The sequence below is a fragment of the Ctenocephalides felis genome, unplaced genomic scaffold, assembly GCF_003426905.1.
Source record: "Ctenocephalides felis isolate EL2017-DRISC unplaced genomic scaffold, ASM342690v1 CF-g0.4_SCAFFOLD_01604, whole genome shotgun sequence".
In the NCBI taxonomy this organism is placed as follows: domain Eukaryota; kingdom Metazoa; phylum Arthropoda; class Insecta; order Siphonaptera; family Pulicidae; genus Ctenocephalides; species Ctenocephalides felis.
Genome location: NW_020537758.1, coordinates 16,422,935 through 16,450,492, shown reverse-complemented (window position 1 = coordinate 16,450,492; position 27,558 = coordinate 16,422,935). Strand labels below are relative to the sequence as shown.

The 27,558-nt window shown below is 29.0% G+C and overlaps 1 protein-coding gene and 1 long non-coding RNA gene across 3 annotated transcripts in view; one reads left to right on the top strand and one right to left on the bottom strand.

Annotated features, from left to right (window-relative positions):
- Positions 1 to 15,150, top strand: part of LOC113373127 (spondin-1-like) — a 105,905-nt gene extending 90,755 nt beyond the window's left edge. The window contains exons 15-16 of one of the 2 annotated variants that reach the window (XR_003366863.1): positions 1,325 to 1,503; positions 14,969 to 15,150. Coding sequence is in view for 1 of the 2 variants with exons in the window: in XM_026613442.1 (XP_026469227.1) it covers positions 14,969 to 14,985 (17 nt within the window). In the remaining variant the exon portion in view is untranslated. The remainder of the gene's footprint in view (positions 1 to 1,324; positions 1,504 to 14,968) is intronic. The other variant, XM_026613442.1, reaches the window with a different exon arrangement.
- Positions 15,151 to 26,011: 10,861 nt separating this feature from the next.
- On the bottom strand, positions 26,012 to 27,103 carry LOC113374013. The gene is made up of 3 exons (XR_003366922.1): positions 27,010 to 27,103; positions 26,519 to 26,746; positions 26,012 to 26,231 (listed from the first exon to the last, which is right to left on the bottom strand). It is a non-coding gene; the product is annotated as an uncharacterized LOC113374013 (long non-coding RNA).
- Positions 27,104 to 27,558: the final 455 nt, after the last annotated feature.

Below are 27,558 nucleotides of genomic sequence, written 5' to 3'. Positions count from 1 at the left end.
CTTTAGGAAAAACAGAGATAATTATATCTGTACAACTAATTTCGGTTATAATTGTATATAAAATTTAGGATCCAACTCTGCGGTAACTTAGCCGATAACATAGCGTTGTTATGGCAACACTATCTTATCCTTCTTTTCTGGCACTAAATGATTTGAAATATTTAAAATACGCCTGTAAAATACATATATCTAGCATTTCACAGTTTTTAGTACCAAAAAGAAGGATAACATGGCGTTGCCATGACAACGCTATGTTATCGGCTCTGTAACCACAGAATTGTCCCCATAATTATACCTTGCAAAAATTACAACAAAATATTCTTATTGATTTTGGTATAATATTATCAGTTTCAATATTCTATCCAGGTATTTATTTATATAATAAAAATACAATTAAAAATTCATGCAATTAAGTCAGTAAAAAGAATTCACAGCGCAGCTAAAAGATAGAGATATTGCTTTATAAATTAACTATAGTCTTTTCATTCCATGAAAGTTGTAAAAGATTTTAATCTAATTAAAAGAGCTAAAATAGAAGAAATGAAAACATAAACTTTGCAAGAATGCAATATTGTAGTTGTGTACACTTCTGCAAGAAAATTCGCTCGATGTAATTAAAAAAACATAATTAAATTGTCAACAGACTTTGTGCCATTATGATTAAAAAGAAAATATAAAAATGAATAGGTATATAGAAAGAGATTTAATATTTTCAATATATATTTGAAAAGTTCAGAAGTAAAATGATTTACATTAATATATCCCTTGAAATATAAATTACCTATAGCTTTTTTGGGTTGTTATAATGAATATATTCAAATTTTGCCTCGAATTTTGCATTTGACAATATGTGAAATATATGTGAAATTTGCATTTCATAATATTATCTATATTGATAGTATTCAATGCTCAAAGAAATAGAATGAGTTCTAAAAAAAATGAAACCTTCTAATTACTAGTAGATCTCTAATATTATTGTTTAATAGTAGGACAAGACATGCCTTGTATATAAACTTATTGCATTTTATATTTGCTCTATTATGGTTTCAATTTTCATTTACCATGGTATGTCTTGTAAAATACAATGGAAATATAATTCGACCAATGTGATAAGTACTATTCATGGCAAAATAATAACTAAGACTTTTTCATGGCATTTTTAATAGAATTTCCAATCCCGTAATAACACAACAAACGATTCATGAAAAGCAAAATAATATTTTTACTGCGGATTATAAAATGCTGAGATAATGTTTTCTATAAAATCTTGTTTAAACTCTGAACTTTTTTAATGAAATTCTTCATATAAACTTTAATATTATAGGAAAATGTTTTGCAATGTACTCGTAGTTATTGCTAGTTGCAGTTTCTCCGATTGTTTTGTGCAAAACTGCGAGAAGAACATGAACAGATATGGAAACAGTACGCTAAAGTTTTTGGAAGTTTTTGTTTTTGGTCAGAAGATAAGAGAGAATTTTCGTTGTTGGGAAACACGACTTTAGAGTAAGTACAATGAAAATCGATTTATGTTTTTAAAGTTTTCTTATGGGGTAGGGCGGGGCACAATATTCCCATTTGACTTTCAGTAAAAACATAACAACCTATAGTACATGACATATTTTAAAAAAACAACTATTGAACGTTCATTAAAATTTCTAATTATTCCCTTTAATTATAAATATGTGTATTTGCTATTTTTCTAAAATTACCCATCTCTCATTTTATTTAAGTAAAATTTGCAATTATTTCCTTTGATTATAAAAATGTGTTTTTTGCTATTTCTCTAAAATTCCTCATCTCTTCCTTTTTAACGCATAGGCAGGATAAATAGAAACAGCCAGGGAACAAACAGACCCAAAGTTTTATTTTCAATTTTAAAAGGATTTAAGGGAATAATAGCTACATTATTCAACCAATGCAAAATATTAATCTCATGCGTACATTTTTTGCAGAGATAACACTGTATATAACCTTGATCTGGTATTTTGTCATAAAAGTTTATCACTATTTATATTTTTTACACTTTTGTCAGGGTAAAGGTTCAGTTAGTCCTTATTCCCTCACCCAGGTGTAAGCTTTTATAGAGGTTATATAAAAAACTGTTGAATCTAACTTAAATTCACCAATAATTTTAATTTAAAATCAATTATTTTCTTATGTGTTTTATGCTATTATTAAAAATTCCTCGTCTGTTCCTTTTAACTTCATATGTGGAGTAGAAAAACGGCAGTCAAGGGGCAAACAGAACCAATGGTTTATTTTAAATTTTAAAAGAATTTTTACGAAATAATATCTTTAATCGATGCAAAATGTAAATCTCATGGGTAGATTTTGTGCAAAAATAACACTGTATATAATCTTGATCTAGCATGTTGTCAGAAAAATTTGTCAACAAAGTTGGAGTAACTATTAATTTAATTTATTTCTCGTAAAATAGCTTTTTTTAACTTTTTTATATACTACTTTTAATTTTTTACACTTTTGCCAGGGTAAAGGTTCAATTGGTCCTCTTTACCCCACCCAGATGTGAGCTTTTATAATTGTTAACCCTTTCCACTCGGATGCCGTCGCTCTGGCCGCAAAATTCATATAAATCTCAGGATCAGCGAGTGGAAAGGGTTAAATCTAACTTAAAATTAACAGTACATCTTATAAAACAATTAAATCAATGGTCTTGTAGACTAAACGATAGTGCTCACAACCAAAAAAACTAACTAACAACGAGGGTAAATACTTTTGTTATGGATTTTCGAACATTGTCGTTTATCTCCCGTTAGCGTTAGAATCGAGGTGGTGGCTGGTTATACATTTTTTGCCTCTACTGTTAAATATTGTTGTTAAAAAATTCATAATTATTCTTGAGACATTGATGGTATTTTATAATATATATATATATATATATATATATATATATATTTAAGATTGAGTACATGTATCCATTAATATAGTTTCGGCTAAACTTGAACAACTGAAAATGCAACCTCAATACACTAATTTCCTTTCATTTCGTATAATATTATGAGAGTCCTGATTCATTCTGTTAGAGGCGGCTTACGTCGTGAATATTTATGTAAACTGGAGCAAAGCTCCAATAACAGAGGAACTAATGAAACCTCCGACATATATTGCAAGTTGTAGCTCGGGGCGTCACATACAAGAAATATAAACTTTGTGACGTGCGTGTTTACCGACAAACTAATATTTAGAACGAAACATATTACTTTAAAACAAACAATATTTATTTGAAATTGCAAAACCAGAGCCGGGATCATAAACGCGCTGTATTGACTCTTTGGATAAACCATGGGGAATAAAAATCGAGAAGTACAAACCAGAAGTGAAAACTTTTTGACCTGTTTGGGAAAAGCAAATGTTTAGGACGGAAAATAAAACTTTTCACAAAAAAAATCGTTTAGAATCCAATTTAACAATTAAAGGCAAAATATGTAACAGAGAAGGGCATTTAATGCTGTACCATTTACTATTTTGCAAATCATTTTATAAAATATTTGTTAGGGGGCGCCCGTTAATTTTGTGAGGTTTTTAGTAGAAGGGCGATTTTAACAAAAAATCATTCAATATCACAAGGGGGGGGGTGTAGTAAAATATTACGTGTATTTATTTTTTACCTGATTTTAATAAAAAATCAGTACCAAATCAAGGTTATCTTTTACAAATTGATCACGTGATTAATGGACTTTTTCCTTGCAGCAAAATGATTAATATTGTAATATATTTTCACGCTAAATATATTAATATTTTATCATCATCTAATTAAAACCGACGAACGAGTAATGTGATACTGAAAATTTCCTATTATCTCCTAGCTATGAAATTGAAGTAATAATTTATTTTGAATTACGTATAACATTTTTACCTCTTCGTTTATTGCGTTGGGTGTAATAAAAATGCAATTATTGCACAAAGGCAGTTGTGTATAAGATGAAATCTCCAGTTGCAACGGAATGAAGATTAATTTTTGGAGCAAATCATAAAGTTGGAAAAGACTAAACACGATATTGCATTTATCTTTGGAGCTGGGTTGCATATGTTGCAGAATATAAATACAATAGAAGGAAAATAGTATGTGAATTTAATAATTGTACATAAACATTGTAAGGGATTTATGTCGAAGGGGTTTTTATTGATATCAGATGACGCTGTTATATAATTGTCTGAATGCTAAAAATAATAAACTTTAATCTTCATATCCTAAATTTATTCAAATATCTATATACGATTGCAATAACTACACGATCATCTAGTTTACTAGATTTTCCAGTAGAGTGAATTTGAAAATACGATTTTCAAAAAGATCAAAAAATTTCCACGAGTTTTCCCAGAATATGATATGGAGAACTGTAGCAATCGCTTTTTATGCCACAGTTTCGAACAACCTTCGGCATGATAAATTTCTCATAAATCTCTCATCGTGAGATACCACGACCAAAAAGCAGCAAAACATTTCCGTGCCGACTCCGGGCAACTCGTGCACCTAGCTCATCGATCCGGATTTTTTTGTTTGTTTTCCGGATATCAGATGCACTTTGCATATTTCTTTTAAACCTCTATATTTGAGATGATAAAATGAAACAGATCGTATTTGTATAATTTAGCAATTAAAATAAATTTCAATATTATATCACTACCCAAGTTGATCTTCCAACATAATAAATCTCGAATCAAATTCTTTCATATCTCCAAACATATTTTATATTACTACCATAGAACAGTTCGCTTTCAGTACGAGCTTATCTTTACAAGATTCTTTTATCTGTTATAGTCTATTACAACTTTTAATTACTTTTCTTAGTTCATAAATTCTGGCTGTGCTTTCGACTTTGTGTAAAGAGTTCAGGAGTCCGAAGTTCAAATAACAAAGTTTTAGTGGAAAATCAGAATAAGAATGTTAATTGCTTATCCAAATTCAACTGCTGGAAATAATCGAATGAATTGAGCAAACTCTTAAATGCGGTGTGAAAAAATATCACTATTGGTAATGGAATTCGGTGGAAATAATCTGAAAAAGTCACAAACTCATAATTTGTACTTATTTTGAAAATAGCAGAATTTTATATCACATTTCAGTCGAATATGTGCTTCGATACCCAATTTCAATTTGCACAAGTGTCGGAATTTCCACAATATATATTCAAGCAAACTCTCTAACGTTAAATCGAGAAGAAGAAAGTACGTGCAATGAATTAAACCTGGCAGATTTATCGTACCCTGTATATATCCATTTTCATACTTACCTACTTATATATTTCATTTAAATGCGAACATTGCGCCTATAAATAATAATATAGGTTTCTATATTCAGCAAATGCGAGCCTGTGGATTATCGTTATGGTCCTACAACGCCGCTACATATAATCTTCTTCGCATTATATAATATATTAGAGGAATGTTTGTGAATGTTAAACAATTTCTACCGCAATTGGATTTTCGGACTTAAATAACAAAACAGAAGGTACTTCTGTTGTATAAATCTGGCATATTAAATGGTCACATACATCCACATAAAAATACAGAGTTTATTGTTCCGAGCGTTTTCTTCAAGATTATTTTCTACTATTGGTTCAGTTCCATCCAATTTAATGTTCTAACTGCGACGATTCTAAAATATATTGTTATGAGACTCGTCATTCGTTCATATTTTAGTTTTATAAATTTCCGCCATAAATTTTTTACTATCATTCAAACTTTGATATGGACTTGATGTTTTAAAATTATTTTATATTCAAATTTTTATGATTAGCATTAATATATTTTGATCCATTGTGAAGGCACTTTTTAAAACCTACATTTTGAGATATATTATTATAAAAATTGAATATTTTATATTAATAAAATTTAGGTTAGTTAGTTTCCTGTTATTATTAACTTCCCGTAGGGTGTGTGTCTGTGTGAGTGCGTATACAAATTTTCGTCGACGATTTCGGGAACACCGATCAACCGATTTGAATAATTCAAAAAACATTCGATTCGTATTGATAAGGAGACGTGCTGATTAGTTTTTGGCGAAGGCAGGTCTAGCCGTTCCGAAGATACGGGGCAAAAAGTGCCAAAAACGGAGCGTCAAATTCAACATTTTACTTGTATTAACAAAATGAAGAACTTATCAAATTTTCATGAAGGCAGGTCTAGCGGTTTCCGAGATCTAGTAAAAAAAGTAAAAAAATGCCATTTGGCGGTCAAAAATGATCATTAGACATATGCACATCAAATTATTATTATTATAGAGATTTCAACAATAAGTATAAATTTTGTTTACATTCCTATGGGTTCCGTACCAATGCTTATGCGTTAGACGGCCACGCGGCGCTTACGCGTTTCGATATTTCGTCTCTATGCAGTTAAAGCAATACGATTGCTTTGAAAAAAGTTCAAAATTTCCAAGATACTTCTAAATACGCTTTTCTTCAAAAAGTCTTTTTTGTTTCAAACAAAATTAAATTTTTGTCAAAAATTTATAGTTCCTCAAAAATCTAATTTTTCAGAGTAAATTTTATAGCCACTTTTATATAGCACTCTATAATGATGATATGAAAATATATATGTTTCTACCTATTAAGTAATATTATTATGCAAATTAGGTTAGTTTTGTGTTGTTATTAATTTACAATGTCGAATGTATAAAAAAGTTTTATTATGAATGATTGAATCCCAGGATTTATTGGTAACCCATTGTCCTTTCTACATCGGTGTCATTTTTCTTGATGCCTTAACCTTCGAATTTCCGAAAGCCAATATCAAATTGAAATCGCTTCACGGATAAAGGAAACAAAACGCTGTAAACACACTTTGTCTTGGAATATCGAATTTCCTAACTTATTTCGGGCGTAAAACGAAAATACAATATCTAGGTAAGAATTCGTTTCAACGTGTGAGTTTTACGATTTGTATATCAAATAAAATAAGAAATTTCATCTACCTTATTTTAAACTCAGTGTTACCAAGGGTTATAAATTTTCATTAGCTGACTCATTGATTTTCAAGTGTAATTTACTCGGCGCAATAATCACAGATAGCCCACTTGTAACATTTAATGCAATTAGGCACATTAGCTTTAAATTCCGAGCAGCTATCTATCGCATAAATTCTAATTCTAGGTCGTTTACTTTGCCGACAATTTTCACATTAAGCTCGCGTCTGCAAATGTTTCTACGTTTCTACGTTTGTTTATGGGGCCGAAGTTTTAGCCGGGCTTACATTTTACCTTTGTTACCAAACTCTCGCCAAACAATAGAGATTTGTCAAAAATATGTCAGAGGAGTTTTAAAGACTAATTAAGGGAAGAGGGCGCGTTGCACTCGGAAACATCAGACACAGAGAAACATTTTCTTTCACTATCATTTACGTAAGACTATTATTTATATTACACGACGATTTTGAGAGCACGGATCAACCGATTGGAATGATTCACATTCGATTTCTATTGATGGAGAGACGTGCTGATTAGTTTTTGCCCAAAGCAAGTCTAGCCTTTGCAAAGACACGAGGCAAAAAGTTTAAAAAATGATAATTGAGTTCAAGGGAACGAAACGTCTATTTTGAATGATTCAAAAAGCATTATGCTTGTATTAACGGAATAAAGATTTGACTAAATTTTTGAGATTACAGTACCTGCGGTTTTAGAGATCCATGTAACTTTTAAGCGTTTTGACATAGGTCTTTTTGAGATAAAATATAAATATTCGAAATATCTATTCGTTAGTGCAAGAAACTTAATCTAGTGTTTGAACTACATTCGTAATATTTTTATAGCAGCTTTCTGACTTCCTAACAAACATTCTGTTTTTTTTTCCAGCACCTCCAATTTTTCAAAAAAAAAACGAGAAAATCGTGGCCATGATGTCTTGCTATATTTTCGGGTTTTTGTGATTTATTTGCCAGCAAATAAAATATTTAATTTTTTAACTTCCCGTAGGGCAAGTTATAGTAATCGCAAAAAAATCGTAAATGAAAATTTTTGCATTTCTCGACGTTTCAAAGGTTTCTGAATATTTTGGCATACCTTAGAAAAAATGGATGTATGTGTAAGTGTTTGTGTGTGTGTATGTGTGTGTATGTATGTGCGGATACAAATTTTCATCGACGATTTCGGAAAAACCGATCAACCGATTTGAATAATTCAAAAAACATTCGATTCGTGTTGATAAGGAGACGTGCTGGTTAGTTTTTGGCAAAGGCAGGTCTAGGCGTTCCGAAGATATGGGGCAAAAAGTGCCAAAACGGTAAGTCAGTTTTTAAGAGAACGGAGCGTTCGATTTGAATAATTCAGAAAACATTTTATATGTATCAACAAGATGAAGAATTGATCAAATTTTCATGAAGGCAGGTCTAGCGGTTTTGGAGATCTAATGAAAAAAGTAAAAAAAATGCCATTTGGCGGTCAAAAATGATCATTAGACATATGCACATCAAATTATCAGATTTTTTATAGAGATTTTAACAATAGGTATAAATTTTGTTTGCATTCCTATGGGTTCCGTACCAATGTTCATCCGTTAGATGGCGATGCGGCGCTTACGCGCTTAGAAATTTCGTCTCTATGCAGTTAAAGCAGTACGATTGCTTTGAAAAAAAGTTCAGAATTTCCAAAATATTTCAAAATACACTTTTCTTCAAAAAGTCTTTTGCAAAAAAAAGTAAAATTTTGGTCAAAAATTTATAGTTTCTCAAAAATCTAATTTTTCAGAATAATTTTTTTTCAAAAATGTTAATCTTTAAAAAAAAAAAATTGGTAAAATCGGTGCCATGCGCCCCACTAGTTTATGACAAGTTTTTTGTCGTTATTCTTGACTTTAATACTAAATCCCGAAATTCATGCTACTCTCACCTACTTTACATAAAGTATTATTTTACCCAATGTTTGTAATGTTTGAAATATTGATTTAACCAAGGATATGAGTGGTACAGTTTATATAATCTGCTGAAAATTACAAAGCAGTTCAAAGGCATATGAAATTCCACCTAATACATTAGTCATACGAATTGCACATCATTGTCTAACATAAGAGTGCTTCGTGCTTCCCATATAAATTCTGCGATTGAATTAATTGCGTTAGATCTAATTAATTTGTCGCTCGAATTATTCTCTCGTAACGCTTATGATTACAACAGGGTAAAGTATACAATTATACGAGAGGGATATATTTAGTAACAACATTTCTGTGTCATATATATCTTTCATTCATAAAATAAATTGATTTTTCTTCGTTCTTTCCATTTTCTAAATCTGTCTTCTCTAATCCTTCTTACTTCCAATTTTATTCAAATTCAACTTAAATTCTATTTAATTGCAAATTAATTTCAAACTCAAATTCTATTTAATATTAACTGAACATTTCAAATTCTAAGCCTTCGATCTAACTTGAATCTAAGTCATCTGATTGTAAATAAAATTCCAAATTGTATCACAGAAATATTGATTGAAAATTTTACTTGCTCATGTACTCAATTAGTAGTTTGGTACTCAATAAATAAATAATTACAAAATGTTTAAAAGCAATATATCTCGCCAACACTTTGTTTCAATCTAACAAAATATATTTATAACAACCTGTATACCGTGTACCTATATCAAACAATCACTGTAAAAAAATCAAATAACTTTTATCTCGCTTTTTGTGGTATTTCTGTTCAAATATTTCGCTTTCCATGCAAAATTTCTATTTTACATTTTGCATTTTCCGTTGTGGAATTCCAACTAGCTGGCACACATGACGGACAACATGTGTCACCAAAGAGAATGTCGCGGCAAACGAGAATTTTCTTTGTATTTTACATGAATAAGCAACTATTTTAACTTTGGCTTTCAAATGTTATTCAAAAATTTTCGACAAAGTTAAAATAGTTGCTTATTCATGTAATTCACAGACTTCCCGGGAGAACCCGGGCAACCGTTGAGAATATTAAAATGCAGTTTTTTTCACGTTATTCTAGCCCACAAGAAAATTCACCTGACGTCTAATTGAAGCTTCTACGTGCCCGGAAAGTGTGTGAAAAATTAAAAAAACTAACAAATTTTTCGTCCATTTTTTGGGCATTTTTACTCGTGAAATCTTTAAGCGCCTATAACTTTTGAACGAATCATCATAGGACATTGATGTTCCCAGATGAAATATTCTAAATCAAAAGATCTTTAACCCAGTATAAGAATTTTTAAGATACCTCTTACCGTTCGCGAGATATACGCAAAAAACGAGTTCAAATTTTTAAGTTTGAAACAGTTAAACGCCTATAGCTCGGAAAATATTCAACATAGCATCATGATGTATATGAATGAAATATGCATATTTAAAATATGTATCTGCTGGTGCAAAAATTTTTACGGTAGTTCTAACCGTTCCCGAGATATTTGCAAAAAACCATTTTTTTTCAATTCCATTGAAATATTAAAAATGCGTTTTTCTCGAAAACTATTTGCAGTGCGGTCGAAATTTTTTAATAGCATTTTCCTGAGGTCCTAAGGTACCTACGTTGTGAAAATCATCAAAATCGGACGCAATTTTTTTTTCCCCACACCGAAAGACAATTCATGACCCTAGCATCATGCTATAATTTCAGTTTTTTTTTATTTATTTGGCAACCGTTGAGAATATTAAAATGCAGTTTTTTTCACGTTTTTCTAGCCCACAAGACAATTCACCTGACGTTTAATTGAAGCTTCTACGTGCCCGGGAAGTGTGTGAAAAATTAAAAAAACTAACAAATTTTTCGTCCATTTTTGAGCGTTTTTTACTCAGGAAATATTTAAGCGCCTATAACTTTTGAACGATTCATCGTAGGATATTGATGTTCCCAGGTGAAATATTCTAAATCAAAAGATCTTTAACCCAGTATAAGAATTTTTAAGATACCTCTTGCCGTTCGCGAGATATACGCAAAAAACGAGTTCAAATTTTTAAGTTTGAAACAGTTAAACGCCTATAGCTCGGAAAATATTCAACATAGCATCATGATGTATATGAATGAAATATGCGTATTTAAAATATGTATCTGCTGGTGCAAAAATTTTTACGGTAGTTCTAACCGTTCCCGAGATATTTGCAAAAAACCATTTTTTTTCAATTCCATTGAAATATTAAAAATGCGTTTTTCTCGAAAACTATTTGCAGTGCGGTCGAAATTTTTTAATAGCATTTTCCTGAGGTCCTAAGGTACCTACGTTGTGAAAATCATCAAAATCGGACGCAATTTTTTTTTCCCCACACCGAAAGACAATTCATGACCCTAGCATCATGCTATAATTTCAGTTTTTTTTTATTTATTTGGCAACCGTTGAGAATATTAAAATGCAGTTTTTTTCACGTTATTCTAGCCCACAAGACAATTCACCTGACGTTTAATTGAAGCTTCTACGTGCCCGGGAAGTGTGTGAAAAATTAAAAAAACTAACAAATTTTTCGTCCATTTTTGAGCGTTTTTTACTCAGGAAATATTTAAGCGCCTATAACTTTTGAACGATTCATCGTAGGATATTGATGTTCCCAGGTGAAATATTCTAAATCAAAAGATCTTTAACCCAGTATAAGAATTTTTAAGATACCTCTTGCCGTTCGCGAGATATACGCAAAAAACGAGTTCAAATTTTTAAGTTTGAAACAGTTAAACGCCTATAGCTCGGAAAATATTCAACATAGCATCATGATGTATATGAATGAAATATGCATATTTAAAATATGTATCTGCTGGTGCAAAAATTTTTACGGTAGTTCTAACCGTTCCCGAGATATTTGCAAAAAACCATTTTTTTTCAATTCCATTGAAATATTAAAAATGCGTTTTTCTCGAAAACTATTTGCAGTGCGGTCGAAATTTTTTAATAGCATTTTCCTGAGGTCCTAAGGTACCTACGTTGTGAAAATCATCAAAATCGGACGCAATTTTTTTTTCCCCACACCGAAAGACAATTCATGACCCTAGCATCATGCTATAATTTCAGTTTTTTTTTATTTATTTGGCAACCGTTGAGAATATTAAAATGCAGTTTTTTTCACGTTTTTCTAGCCCACAAGACAATTCACCTGACGTTTAATTGAAGCTTCTACGTGCCCGGGAAGTGTGTGAAAAATTAAAAAAACTAACAAATTTTTCGTCCATTTTTGAGCGTTTTTTACTCAGGAAATCTTTAAGCGCCTATAACTTTTGAACGATTCATCGTAGGATATTGATGTTCCCAGGTGAAATATTCTAAATCAAAAGATCTTTAACCCAGTATAAGAATTTTTAAGATACCTCTTACCGTTCGCGAGATATACGCAAAAAACGAGTTCAAATTTTTAAGTTTGAAACAGTTAAACGCCTATAGCTCGGAAAATATTCAACATAGCATCATGATGTATATGAATGAAATATGCGTATTTAAAATATGTATCTGCTGGTGCAAAAATTTTTACGATAGTTCTAACCGTTCCCGAGATATTTGCAAAAAACCATTTTTTTTTCAATTCCATTGAAATATTAAAAATGCGTTTTTCTCGAAAACTATTTGCAGTGCGGTCGAAATTTTTTAATAGCATTCTCCTGAGGCCCTAAGGTACCTACGTTGTGAAAATCATCAAAATCGGACGCAATTTTTTTTTCCCCACACCGAAAGACAATTCATGACCCTAGCATCATGCTATAATTTCAGTTTTTTTTATTTATTCGGCAACCGTTGAGAATATTAAAATGCAGTTTTTTTCACGTTATTCTAGCCCACAAGACAATTCACCTGACGTTCAATTGAAGCTTCTACGTGCCCGGTAAGTGTGTGAAAAATTAAAAAAACTAACAAATTTTTCGTCCATTTTTGAGCGTTATTTACTCAGGAAATCTTTAAGCGCCTATAACTTTTGAACGATTCATCGTAGGATATTGATGTTCCCAGGTGAAATATTCTAAATCAAAAGATCTTTAACCCAGTATAAGAATTTTTAAGATACCTCTTACCGTTCGCGAGATATATTCCTTTTCAATAATTAAAAAAACTATATTATAAACACTTTTAAACGTTTCAAAATAATAAATAGAATTGGATATCTTCAATAACTTATACATACATTATTATTATACGCATTTTGGACTTCGATAATTAATTCGATAATTTTTCGATTTTTTCAAGTATCAGGAGCACACGCGCACTCTAAGACCGTTTCTCACATACATGCTCGCTTGCTTGTGTGTTTTTTCCGAGTATCAGGAGCAATGATTGTTTAGCTTATAATAACATGTTCCTCTCTTGTGTTCTTCTCAAAGCTTTGAGTGCAAAGAAATAAAATATGTAGAAGTGAATTAATTTGTAATTTACAAAAATATATATTACTAGCTGACCCGGCAAACGTTGTTCTGCTAAGTAAGTATATTCTAAACAATTTCTAGAGAATCAAAAATATTAATACTTCTAGTGTATAAGGATGTGTTGTTTGAATGCTAACACAATGAAGTATTATAGAAACAATAAAGCCCATTAGTTTATCTATTATTTGTCAATTTTTAAGATACCTCTTACCGTTCGCGAGATATACGCAAAAAACGATTGCAAATTTTTAAGTTTGAAACAGTTAAACGCATATATCTCAAAAAATATTCAACATAGGATCAGGATGTATATGAACGAAATATGCGTATTTAAAAGATATCAGATATAAGATATCTTGTATCAGAATTTTGTGCAAGATGCTGCGAATGTGAAATATTGCCATTTCATAGCTTTCCAGAGTGATATTTAATTTTATATCACCACTTCTGCCTTTTGCAGTAAAAATATGGTTCTGGGTTCTCAGTTAATAAAAATAATCTCGCAAAAGCAACTGCTGCTGCGGCGAAGGCGTTTCATTGAATGATATAAATCATCAAGCTCCAGCCAATAACTATATTTTAAATTGATTTAACTTCTTCAAGTTTTTCATAAAAGTGTTAAGGAAATCTTTTGCTATTTACTTTATCATAATGATCTTGTTAACAGAAGTTGATACAAAAATTAAATTCTCTAAAACTTATAATTGAATTATTGATTAATATTCACATAACTATCACTGCAAATTTAAACTCTTGACAAGTCCTGACTTCATGGCCTGTATAAGATATCACAGAAAAATATGGAATTATTTAAAAAATTAAAAAATTGTAGTATAGTAATTAGTAAATATATATTTGCTATTGAAGACTCGTTCTTGTTATGATTTCTTATTAAATTTCTATAAACATATGGTTTGCAAGTTGTGACTTTTTTATTTGCTATAAAATAGATTTTCAATAATCATTCACATTTTTTACTGTTCAAGTAATTCAGCAGTTCGATTTCTCACCCGCTTTTCAAAGCGACGGCGATGAATGGGCTCTCGTAAAATTCAAAACCAATCTTCTGCGGATTTCGAGCGTAAATTTATTCTACCACTAGATTTTTTTTCAATTTCAAATGAATCAAAGTAATGGAGTCTTTTAAAGCTATAAGATAGGATAAATATTAATAAACAAACATTGATTATTATTAGAAGAAATAGCTCTTGTTTACTACTTCTTTTTAGTTGCTATAAAACACAAAATTCTTTTGATAATTTAATTATTAGATTATTGATATTTTGCAATAATCTTGTTTAATTGTAACTTGTAATAGTTACTTGTATTATAGAAAAATATGCAAAAAACTTGACTTAACAATCAGTAAATTGACAATCGTATATGATAGTTATATTGCAATTATATTCAGATGTATGTGATAATCGTAGCCTTATTCATGGACTATCCATGGATTTTACTAATTGTAAGTTTTAATCGATTTTTTATACATGTATTTTTCTAAGTTTTAATCGATTGTAAGGTCTTTTTCATGGACTTTATTATTATTATGCATGGATAAGTTTTAATAAGTTTTTCTAAGTTTTAATCGATTTTTTATCCATGTATTTTACTAAGTTTCAATCGATTTCCAAGACCTTTTTATAGACTATTATTATTGTCTTTCTTTCTTTTACAGGAACACATAATATATAAAAATATATGTTGATTTGCATGTCATAATTTGATCAGAAGCATACAAGTTATGAAGGTGGACCACGTTAGAAAATGCACATGCATATGTCGGAAAAATATATTTAAAATTCAGGTAAAAATTATGTTTTTATATGGAATCATATTTATTCATTAAATCTACATTAAAAAAGCAAGTTGGTATAATAATATGTCACATCTTACATTATTAATAAATTTAGTTTATATATTTGCTTCTTCAATATAGAACCGAACCGAATATTCCTATGTTTTTTCATAATGTAATTAAATGTAAGACAATAATTTTTAATTAAATTGAATATGATTTTAAAATTCTAAGGATGTGATACCATTAATTGTTATTTTATATAAATATATCATGACGCAGTTTTAAGCGTGAATATTCAATCACTTACGTGTATTATATAATTTTATATGAATTATTTAGGTAATATTTTTTAATTGAAATTACCCAATTATGTATTTCATATTGTTAATTCTACTGGACCAAATATATTTAACATGTTGTTAAATTGACTTTTATTTTCTTGATTTATTATGTATTTTTTAGTTAATGATATGATTGTTAACCTATAGATGTGATAAATTTAATTGTGGACGACATTTCAAAGTAATTCACAACAAAGAGATATATGGTTCGAACATCATTATCAATGAATAGATAAAATTTCTAAATGTCTCCAAATATATATATATATATTTGGAAATTATTTGAAAAACACAAGAAAGCAGTTTGGAAATTGCATCTGAGGCAAATCTAATTGGAAATTAAAACAAAAAAAACACTAAGATCCCCATGGCATAACTAGGTATTTCAGTAACCAGTTCGAATGTTTTTTGTTTGCCCATAAATCAGCAAATTACTCGATTTTTTTTACATACGCATTTTCTTCGTTTATTTCAGTGTTTCTCTTGTCTTTCAGCGATTCCGATAAAGTTACAGATCACCATAATTATAGTAAATGGTGGCCCCTTTTTCACTAGCTTTTTTTCTTCTGACTTCCAACGACTTTTATCGAGTTTCTTGTAGATCACGATCATTACGATAAATGTGTGTGTGTCTTCATTTTTTTTGTCTTACAGCGTCGTGCGGAATAATCTCGTAGATCACCCATTATTTCGGTGGATGTGTCTTTACTTTTCTGTTTACCAGCATTTATTTTTCTGTTTTTCAGCGTCCTACGTAATGGTCTTGTAGATCGCCCATTACTTTGGTGGACCTTACTTTTCTGTTTTCCAGTATCATCTACGGAATGTCTTATAGATCACCATCATCACGGTCAATGTGGGCGTTTTCACCAGCTCTTCTTTTTTGTGTCTTTCAGACATTTCATGGCTCTCAGATCACCAGCATCTCGGTAACCACCGTCTCTTTTTTTCTGTCTTCCAGCTACTTCTTCTGAGTATCTCGTAGATCACCACCACGTCACGGTGAATTCAATCTGTTTTTTTCTGTCTTCCAGCGACTTTTACCGAATGTCTTGTAGATCACCATCAATACTCTGAATACCACTCCTTTTTTCCTGTTTTCCAGCGACATCTACTGAGTGTCTATATATCTGTCGATATTCGAGCATTGCTCGAGCATCGGTAACATCATCTCCTAGTCAAGGATTCGAACGAGCCTTGCTTCTGACTCGAATTCACAGCTCAATCGTTTCTTCAGTCTTACCACTAAGCCATCGTGCTACATAAAAGTTAATGATATTATATATTTATAGTGATATATGAGTCTCATTTATATTATAAGTACTGATATTGATAAAAGTATAATATTGGTTCTTTTGGCAAGTACCAATGTATGAATTTTTAGAGTTAGTGTCAAGCACGTTTCGTGGCCGAGATGGTTAGGTTGTAGTAGCCGTTGTCGAGCGGAGCTACAGTTCGAATCCTCAGTTAAACACAATTTTTTCTAGTGTGTTTAATTTGAAAAAAAAAACAGATAAATTGTTTTTCGAAATTTGATGGTTTTTTAATGCATTTGGCTGTCGCTACTGTACTTTTCTTTGGAAAGAGATTGTGGTGATACTGAAATCTATGTTACCAGTCTATAAATGTTTAGGTTCTGCTCTATGTTCAATGTTTGTTGTGAAAATTATTAAAATAAAATATCAGTATGTGTTGAATCTTAGTTGAACAAGGTTCTTCGTCCTAATTATAAAGTGATGGATCTAAAAATAAAGTGTTTTCTGTGAAAATATAAATAAGATAAGTACCAAATAATGTTTTATACTTTAAATTTTAAGCAAAGTGGTTTATGTTTATGTTTACATAAATATGTTTACAAACAGAGGGGCATATTTCTAAATTTATCTGTTAAATATTTTTTCCACAAATAATTTATTCTTTACTCACATTGCAATATTTATTAAATTAAAAACCATTTTTAAAACATAATTTGTTACTTTAAACATTACAATTGAATTACAGTTTTTAAGGTTAGAAATTTTAAATGTCAAACATGCTTTCAGTTATTCTCAGTCTGTACTAAATAAGTTTATTTTCAAATGTGTTTTAAATTGTCAATTAATTAAAAAAATGTTTAACAATTAATTAAAACAGCTCCGATTTTTTCCTATTTTTTTATTTTTGATTTTTAAAATCAGAAATATATCAGAAGGGGAAATACCTTTTTTAATTGTTTGAACAAAATGTGCGTTATTTATACAAGGAAATTAATTTTTGAGTGGTTTTTTGAAAAAAAAATCAATTTCAGATTCAAAAAGAATTTTCATGTTAAGATGAGTTATAAGAACAGTTGTTATTAATAATTCAATATTTACATCATAAATGAGTCAAAGAATACATATCATTATGGTAAGTGATGATTTTTCCTTTTTAATCATAAGTGCAATTTCCAATTTGAATATAATAAACATCAAGTTCAAGATTCAATATCAAGATTCTGGACACTTTTATATGTTTATTTTAGTATAAACTAAATAGAATTTGCAAGAATTTAGTGTATATTGTTATATTCACTTTTATATTAAAATTTTGAATAATTTGTAGTTGAAGCGCAGATTTGAGTTTGGCTATAGGTGGATTTTGGATGTTTTTTTACATTTTGTGAAATACCTTTAAAACTATGTTCAGAACATGTTTATTTGTTTATACTAGTATAAACTAGATGAAATTTACTAACAAATAGTATAAATTGTTTTAAATACTTGCATATCAAAATTTTGAACAATTTTCAGTTGAAACGCAAATTTAAACGTAATATGTAGATTTGGGACTTTTTTTTACTTTTCTTCAAACAACTTTTAATTTTCTTTTCGGGCACGTAAATTTGTTTACATTAGTAAAAACTATATCAAATTTACTAGAATTTAGTACATATAGTTGGATACTAAAATTTCGTATAATTTTTAACTGGAACGAGAATTTGTGTCTGTGTACATTTTATCAAACAACTTGAAAATTTTGTTCTAGGCATTTTAATTTATTTATATTGGTAAAAAATAGATAAAATTTAGATTTATAAATCATAAACCATATTAAAAGCAAAGACTGCTATTCATGCTTTTGCTAAAACTACAGTGATGATATCAAATTATTGGATTATAATAAATGATTTATTTGAAGGTGAATCCATGAATACTATCCATGGATTGTTTTAAGAGCTTTTTTTAAACTTTGGAAATGATATCAAGTTATTCGATTAACACAAATGATGTACCTACAAATTATTCAAATGTTTTTATTTTTTCACTAAGTTTTTGTGGTTTTATTTTCAAATAAAATATTCAAAGCTTACTTATTGTTACTAGTCTGGTATTAAGTAACAAATAATTTTATTTTATAAATAAATAAATATTTATTCTTATTACAGGTACTTATGCACAGGAACCAAAAAATCTGGGTCTCCCCTATACTAAAAGAAATTTATCATCAAGAACTTATTGGACAAAATTTTTGGATGATTTTTCATTAGGCCAAGGACGAAATTATCCTGTTTGATGAGCTTTCAGGGCGTGTATCACTGAAAAACAACAAAAACTTTGGTTGCAACATCGGAATTTTAGCAAAAAAATAGATTTGTTTTTGCTATCTTGGATTTTTTTTTTGACTGATTCCAAAAGATTTTCGGATGCTGATTTCAAAAATGCTATCTATTTTTGGATAAATCCACATACACCCTGCGAAAAATCGAAATCTTTGGTTGCAAAATCGATTTTTTTTAAAAAAAATCGGCTTTTTTTCGCGATTTTCAAAATGTTTTGATTGGTTTTGATTGATTTTGGGACGCTGATTTCGAAAATATTATCCGTTTTTGAATAAATCCACATACATCCCCCAAAAAATCGAAATCTTTGGTTGCAAAATCAAAATTTTACTAATGAAATTAATTTTTTTTTCGCGATTTTCAAAATGTTTTGACCGATTCTGATAGTTTTCGAGGCGCTGATTCCGAATATGAAATTAGTTTTTGGAAAAAAAAATTCTTCTGCCCTTGGTACCAAATTGAAGTTTGAAAAATTGCCAACTTTGAAGCTGATTTTAACTATGAAGACGATGATAAATTTGTATTTTTTTTGGTTTGGTATAAAGATTATACTTTAGTCTACACAAAGCATTAATTAAAATTATTAATTTCATTCATTAAGTGCCTTAAAATTGCATTTGAAAGTCACGATTTTGGCCAATTTTGGCTGCTCCTGATAGACTGTCTTTTTATCGAAAAAATAATGAGATTTTTAAATTACACCAAAGTAGGTTTGGTGTACTGCTAACCAGGCGTAAATATAAATTTATTAAAAATTATTCTCCTACTTTTTCTTATCTTATATATATATATATATATATATATATATGTATATATATATATATATATATACGCGTATATATATATATTTATTTATATTATATATATATATATATATATATATATATATATATATATATATCTATTATGCCGATTTTTGTAATATATATATACATATATATGCGTATGTATATATATGCGTATATGTATATATGTATATATATATATATATATATATATATATATATTATGTCGATTTTTGTAATACTGACACTCAATAAATTTAATTCTATCTATATGTCTTATTTATTTACACAGTTTGAAAAATTATTGGTTCCAAATATTTTTTTCAGTCAAATGGGGTTTGAACTAGCGAACTTCGAATTGATATTCTGGCCTAAACCGTATCTTTACGACCTCGGCCATTCGCACATTTGGCATACTACATTTTTAGGAAACTTATGTCTTTCAGTTTGAAAATAATACTTTATATTTTTACAAAAGACTACGGTGTCGAGTAACCAATTGGCCGAGATCGTTAAGTGACCACTAAGATTGCTCAGCGTGTCTCGGTTCGATTCCAGAAGAGGCACAAAAAATCAAATGTCTAGTTTTTCATAATTATCAAATATTAGTTCAAAATATTAAATTCAGGTGTCGCATTTCGACCTTGACACTTAGTATATTTCTGAAAAACAAAAAACTCAAGTTTCGCACTTCACTGTAAGAGAGATACATAAAGAGAAAAAAAAAAAAAGGTAGAGGAAGAACTGGGGAAAGAGAGGGGTAGAGGCAGATGATGAATAAGAGAGATGTGTATGATACATATTCTTTATTAAAATTCAATATTAATATAATATAGGAATAAAAATAACTTTTATCATCAATAACTTAAATAGCCGAGCGGTTTAAGTGACCGCATACTCGGTGAAATCGCTCTGGAGGCAGGCACAAGGTGAGACGGATCGAGTCCAGCTGAAGGCGACGACGAGCAACTCGGAAGCAGAAAAAATGGAGCAGTGCTGGTGGCTGGCTGTTGGCGAGCGCAAAGGGTCCTGAAACGAACACACGAAGTGGTGGTCAACCTGAGGTCCATGATGCGAGAGGTTACACGCAGAGAGACACATTGCGGAGGGAGATGCATGCCGGACCCAAAAATCTGCCCAAAAACCACAACATGCGAAAAAACACCAAAAAAGGAAAAAAAAATGTGAAAAAAAGCGGAAAAAAAGGAAAAAAAAAGGGTAAAGAGGAGGAGGAGGAGGAAGGGGAGAGGTGGAGAGCCTAAAAAAAAACCCCTTAAGTCCCAGGTCAATTTTTCTCTTTTCTGTTCAGCGTTGAAACTTTTTTATGTTTTTTAGTGTTCCCTCACACCAATTCCCAAAACCAACACTCTAATGAAATGAAGTCCACATTGAAATTTTCACAATGAGAAAAAATTACTGGGACTTGCCCCAATAAAATTTTCTCGTTGTGAAATATTCAATGTGAGCCTCATTCATTCGAATGTTGGCTTTGGGATAATACAGCATGCATAAATAACTCGTCTGTCTTAATTGAAAAGGTTTCAGAAAATTTGGACTTAGAAAAAAAAAAATTATCAGAAAGGACTTAGAAAAAAAAATTATTCGAAAGAATTATAATCAGAAAATTTGGACTTAAAAAAATATCTGAAAAGACTTAGAGAAAAAAAATTATTCGAAAGAATTATAATCAGAAAATTTGCACTTATAAAAAAAAAAATTATTCGAGAGAATTATTTAATTAATCGATGAAATGAAATGATATTAATCGAATCAAAATTGTTTATATGACTTGATATAACATGTGAAACCTTTACAATTAATCGAGACAAAAACAAATTTAGTTGACTTGAATAATATACAAATTATTAGAAAAAGCCATAAAAGAAATTCAATAAAACTTGTAAAATGAAATAATGAAAAATGTTCGAAAACTTGAACATTAAAAACTTCAAAGCTGTTTAAAGCTGATTTTTATCCTTTAGAAATCGAGTTAAATAATTTTTACAACTTGAATTGAATAATAAACTTGTAAATAAAATTACGTTTTGTCTAATCATTCAAGCCAACTCTTCGAAATTTTGATTGCATGTCTTGATCAAAATTGTTCTTAGTAATAAAAGAATAAAAATCTATCATTCAGCTATGCAGCGATATAATTGAATAAATTTAAAATAAAACTACAGTAAAAGACTTTTAAAGCTGCATCTAATTAACAATTTGGTAAGTCATATTGAGTATTTGAAATAATTTGATCAAAACCAACAATCGTGTTATCAATAATAAGAATGTACATGCAGTCAATATCGCTACAGGGAAAACACATGATTCTTGATACTGAAAATATCAAATACAAATACAAATATTTTTTCTGTATAATAATGAACAAGAGGTGTAATAAAAATGAGATATTTGTAATAAAGTAAATTTGTAATTTGTAACAAAATACCATCAATTTAGGAGTTACCTAAGGAATAAAGCTAGGACCCCCCCTTCAACAAATAAGTAATCAATGCACACAAAATGTAATATACATATAAGAATTCTAAATTCTACACAAAATCAGCTCATAGTGTTATTTATAGAACAAAAGAAATTCTGGTGGAGTATTTTTATGGAATTGTAATAATATAAATTACTTTTAATGTCTTTCAAACTCTAATGATTTAGAACATGTATAAAAGGCACTTGTATAAATAAATGAAAAAACTGAATCAGCATGTTTTCCCCATAACAAATTAAATAAGAACCTAGTCTTTTACACATATGTCTGCCTAATTAATTCTTAAAATCATTTATTCGCATTATAGCTGTAGTTGAATAAACAAAAGGTAAATTGTATTTTATGAATAATATTATAATATGAATATATTTATTAAAAAAATTATATTGACTTGAATATGATCATTATTTTCAGCAGATATATGTATGCAAAATAATAATAAAGCACGAGCCAGAAAATATTTTACTAAAATATATACAGGCTTTATAAATGATATCAGATAGCAAAAAGGCAAGTTCTCAAAGCACCTTCCAATTAATTTTTCCATCCGGTTTCAATATATAATTTGATATCACCGGCATTATGAACAATGTGAAAAACAAACATAAAATATGTTAATAATAAGAAATATTATTATTACACGCATAAAAAGTAGCTTGTAATACAAACTAGGTCAGTAATTGTAAACCCCTTACAGAGAATAAATTTTAAGTAATATCTTTTTATTTAATTCTATTCAAATTATAGTTTCACACCCATATATATATATATATATATATATATATATATATATATATATATATCCGAAGATCCGAAAACTAAAATTCACACTAGAAATCTTTTTCATAAAAAATTCATCTCACATATTAATTCCTTTAATACCAAAAATACAACTTACGATAATATTCTTAGAGACCTTAAAGCTTGCAAAATATTTCTCAAAAATCATCCGGATATAGTGGTGGATAAAGGCAACATCACCGTTATCATAGACAAGCAAGACTATATAAATAAAATATCTGAATTATTACTTGACACTAATACTTACAAAATTACCAATAGCGATCCAACTGACTACATAAACGGTACGTGCCATAAATATTTTGACAAACTTACAGCAAACAAACAACTAACCAAAGAGATAACTTCTGACCTGAAAAATTTACACCCATATTTCCCCAGACTATATATATATATATATATATATATATATATTTATATATATATATATATATATATAAAATAAATATTGAATATTTAGACATTATTGGTCCGATGTAGTACGATAAATGCCTGTATATAATTCTAGAAATATATTCATCAACTCGCTTGGTACAAAACATGCTTTTCACTTACATTGTTAGAAATCCCCTGCAGCAACTCCCAGAACACAAATCCAAGACTTCGACCACCTCTGGAGCATCTGCCAGAAATCTCAAGTACTCGACACAAAATCACTACTTTAGAACCACTACATAGCATTGTCTTTTACATGTATATTCGACATGTTGCAATTGTCCGAGTAAAGTCTTTACAGAATACACGACACACGACATATATCAGAGACTTTTGTGAATTAAAAGAATTTTGTGAATTCAGGTATGATACAGAAGCACTTAAGTATAACCCACAAAAGCACATATATAAATTATATTATTGATAATTGCATATATATATAAATAAAGGATACATTGGCGCTGTAAATAAAATGTTTTTATAAAATTGATTCAAAATGGAGGCCCTGAAAGAGATAATTATGACTATTCAAGGAACACCTAAGTGCTTCAACACATCCCAATTTTTGGCTTTTAATTAACGTTCCACGATATATTAATTATATCAGATTGATTTACAGAATTAATTAAATGATTTGATGCATAAATTAATTAAAACTAATCAAGGATTTAATTAAAAACTCTTAATTAACGCGAGCTCATTTTAATTCACGGAAATCTTTTTGACAAGTGAACAGATTGAAGTTAGCAAAATGACCGTTGCCGCTACTTGTACAATTTAAAGCGCGAAATTCAAACAGAAAATTTAATCTTTTAGATTTGCTTGAAAATATGAAAATATTCAGGTAGAATTAATTATATAATTATTTTAGCTTATTAATAAATTTGATTTAGATTTTATACTTAAAACAAACTGAAAATAATATTATAAATTATATACCATAAAATTTGGAAATAACTATCAAAATAATAATATACACAAGCTATATGAACATAAATTTATTTCATTAAAAAACACAATTGAAATAAAAATAATTACTAATTAAATAAAATATACAAAATATTACTAATAAGAGGCGCTTTGTGTTATTGTTTTTGATTGCGCTTCTAGAAATGTTATTCAGGGTTTTTGGTCCCAAAGTTTAAATCAACAAAATTAGTGAAAATTTACTAAAATAATCACAAAATTGTGATAATTATTATACCAATTTTTATCCTATTTTTTTTAGGACAGTTCAGATCAATACTGTTACCCCTGGGACTAGAACTAGATACCTTCCATCAATAATTATATTTTTAATAAGCTATATTATAACAGCTTACATTGAGTTAATAATTAAAATATATATATATATATATATATAAACAGTTTTTTTGTTAAGCAGAAATCTGTTATTTTTGTTCAAACGTCAAAATTAATGCTAAAATTCATAAATCCATTGTAATCTGCAAATAATTGATATCAAATTAAGGTGCGCTTCCAGTTTCCAGTGTATGTTACAGTATCATTAATAATACGAATTTCAATTAGTGAAGTACGACATAATACCGCGCGAAAGCTGAGAAGCGAGGTTTATCGCAAACGAATAATTTAAATTTAATCATTAATATGTATGTAGGTATCTAGGTATGTATTTTTTATTTGTATTTGAAAAATTCATTCCATAAATAAAAAGTTATATTCAAATATAATTCAATCAATTGCAAAATCACCAATTTGTATAATGTTGACATAAGTTGTATCTAGTATAAGAATGATAAAAATACCTTTAGATTGCTTCTTAAAACTTGCATCTTCATCCAGTGCTAACAAATATCCTATTATTCATAATTTAAGCATAATATAAGATGTGGAAGATCTATGAAAATGCTTTGTTGATGATTTGTAGAGATTCTTTCAAATCCATATGTGAATTATATTAATTATTATGCTGCCAAATCTTTCACATCAGCTTCGTTTAGTTTTTTTCTATTTAATTGGTTCAACTTATTATAATTCTTGCAGTTGATGCTATCATTTAATAATAAACAAAAGGTTACATGCTTAACACAATTGTGTCAATACAATATTTTGTTAATTTCGCAAATTTGCATTATATATCTTCATAATATATATTTGTGCTTGCAATCAATATTGAGTGAAACGTATATTTAAATTTTATGCTATAAAGGTCCAAAATTGAAACTACTAAGAAGCGTTCATTAAATTCTTCCATTCTTGACATTTATGTTTCCATGAATATATTCTATGAATTTTAAATGTATGTTGATTTTGCCTTGCCCTATTAGATTCATTAGCTTTGTAAGTGCCAAAATCTATATAATCTATAAAATAATATTAGACATCTGTCTGTTTTTTGTACATAGACTTCCCTATGTATAATATCAAGAAGCTTCAATTTAATTTGTGTTTATTTCTCAAGTGTAATTCCCTGTAATATTATTTAATTAACTAACAATCAAGTATATTTACCTCTATGATATTTCTCCTGATTTATCATCAAATTCATAATAAACTTGAGTAAATTATCTTGAAGTATTAGAATATAATTTAGAGTATCTAAACAATCATCTGTAAGTGAACTTAGTAACCTCTTTTATTTTGCGTTTGCATTGTGTATTCTTGGTCATCTTTATAACATGTAAATAGAGTAACCCAAATAGGAATATAGTAATCTTCAGAATTCCTCCATTAAAAACTAAACTATCATAATTTAATTATACATTTTGTGTAGTTATTGCTAATATTAATAAATATTCAAGTATAGGGAAACCTATATTTGTATTGCATTTAAGAGTCTAATAAGCTTCGAATCATAATTTGATTATACATTCTTTGTAGTTATTCTTATTATTGAGAATTAGGCAAAGGTAGAGAATCCTACAGTTGCATTACAGATAAAAGTCAACTTGATTTGTAATTATATTTTTCCACTACAATTCTGTGCAACAATATTCAATTAGGTTAACAGTCGAGAACATTTACCTCTTATGATATTTCTCCTAATTGATTGATAAAATCATAATAAATTTGTGGAAAGTATTTTTAAGTATTAGAATATTATCTAGTATATAAAGGCAGTCATCTTTGAGTAAACTTAGTATCCATTTTATTTGCATTTAAAAGTGTGCCCTTCGTCATCTCCACAAAAAGATTATATTGTCCTGAATGAGTAGAGTAATCCAAATATCTCCAAAAATCCTTCATTAAAACCTAAACAATCACAAATTGATTATACATTCTGTGAAGTATTAAAAATTAAGTTTTTAAATAAAGTAAGTTATTGTTAACATAGTCACAGTATTAATGTAACAGATTTTTGTACTATAAATAATCATTAAACAAAATCAAAAATAAATACAGCATTTTTAATAGAAATGGTAGTTGAACTGACATGACATTTGACTGATAATACTTGTGAGTTTACACAAAGTTTATATAAATATTACAATAATGTTTTAACAGTTTATACTTACATTTTAATCGGTATTTATCATATCTTGATGTATTTATTGAAATATTTGCAGTTTTGATACGAATACGAACACAATAAAGAATAAGATGTTTTGCATAGTTTCAATTATGTGGCACACTTCACTGCTATCAGTTTACATGAATTTAATTTTGACGTTTAAAACTAAAAGAATAACAAAAATTTTGTGGTTATATATTTATACAAATTCAAATTTGTAAAAAAATGTGTGGAAATCGGTTGCCAAAATTGTATTGCAAAGTTATTGTGCCAAGCATATTGTTTTTAATCATTTTTACATAGTGTCATTGTGTGGTTTTAACGAATTTATTTTAAATTGCTTGTTTCTGTTTACTTTGAATCCATACAATTGATTGTTGTGCAGTGATTAATTACTAACGAATAGTGCTTAATTAGTGAGTTAATTACTAACGAATAGAGCTTAATTATTGATTGTAATTAAGTTTTTTATAGTTTTCAACATATATATGAGGTTTTACTCATGAAGTTTGATTTAAATCCCAATAATTAACAAGTTTGAGACAGGGGTTAT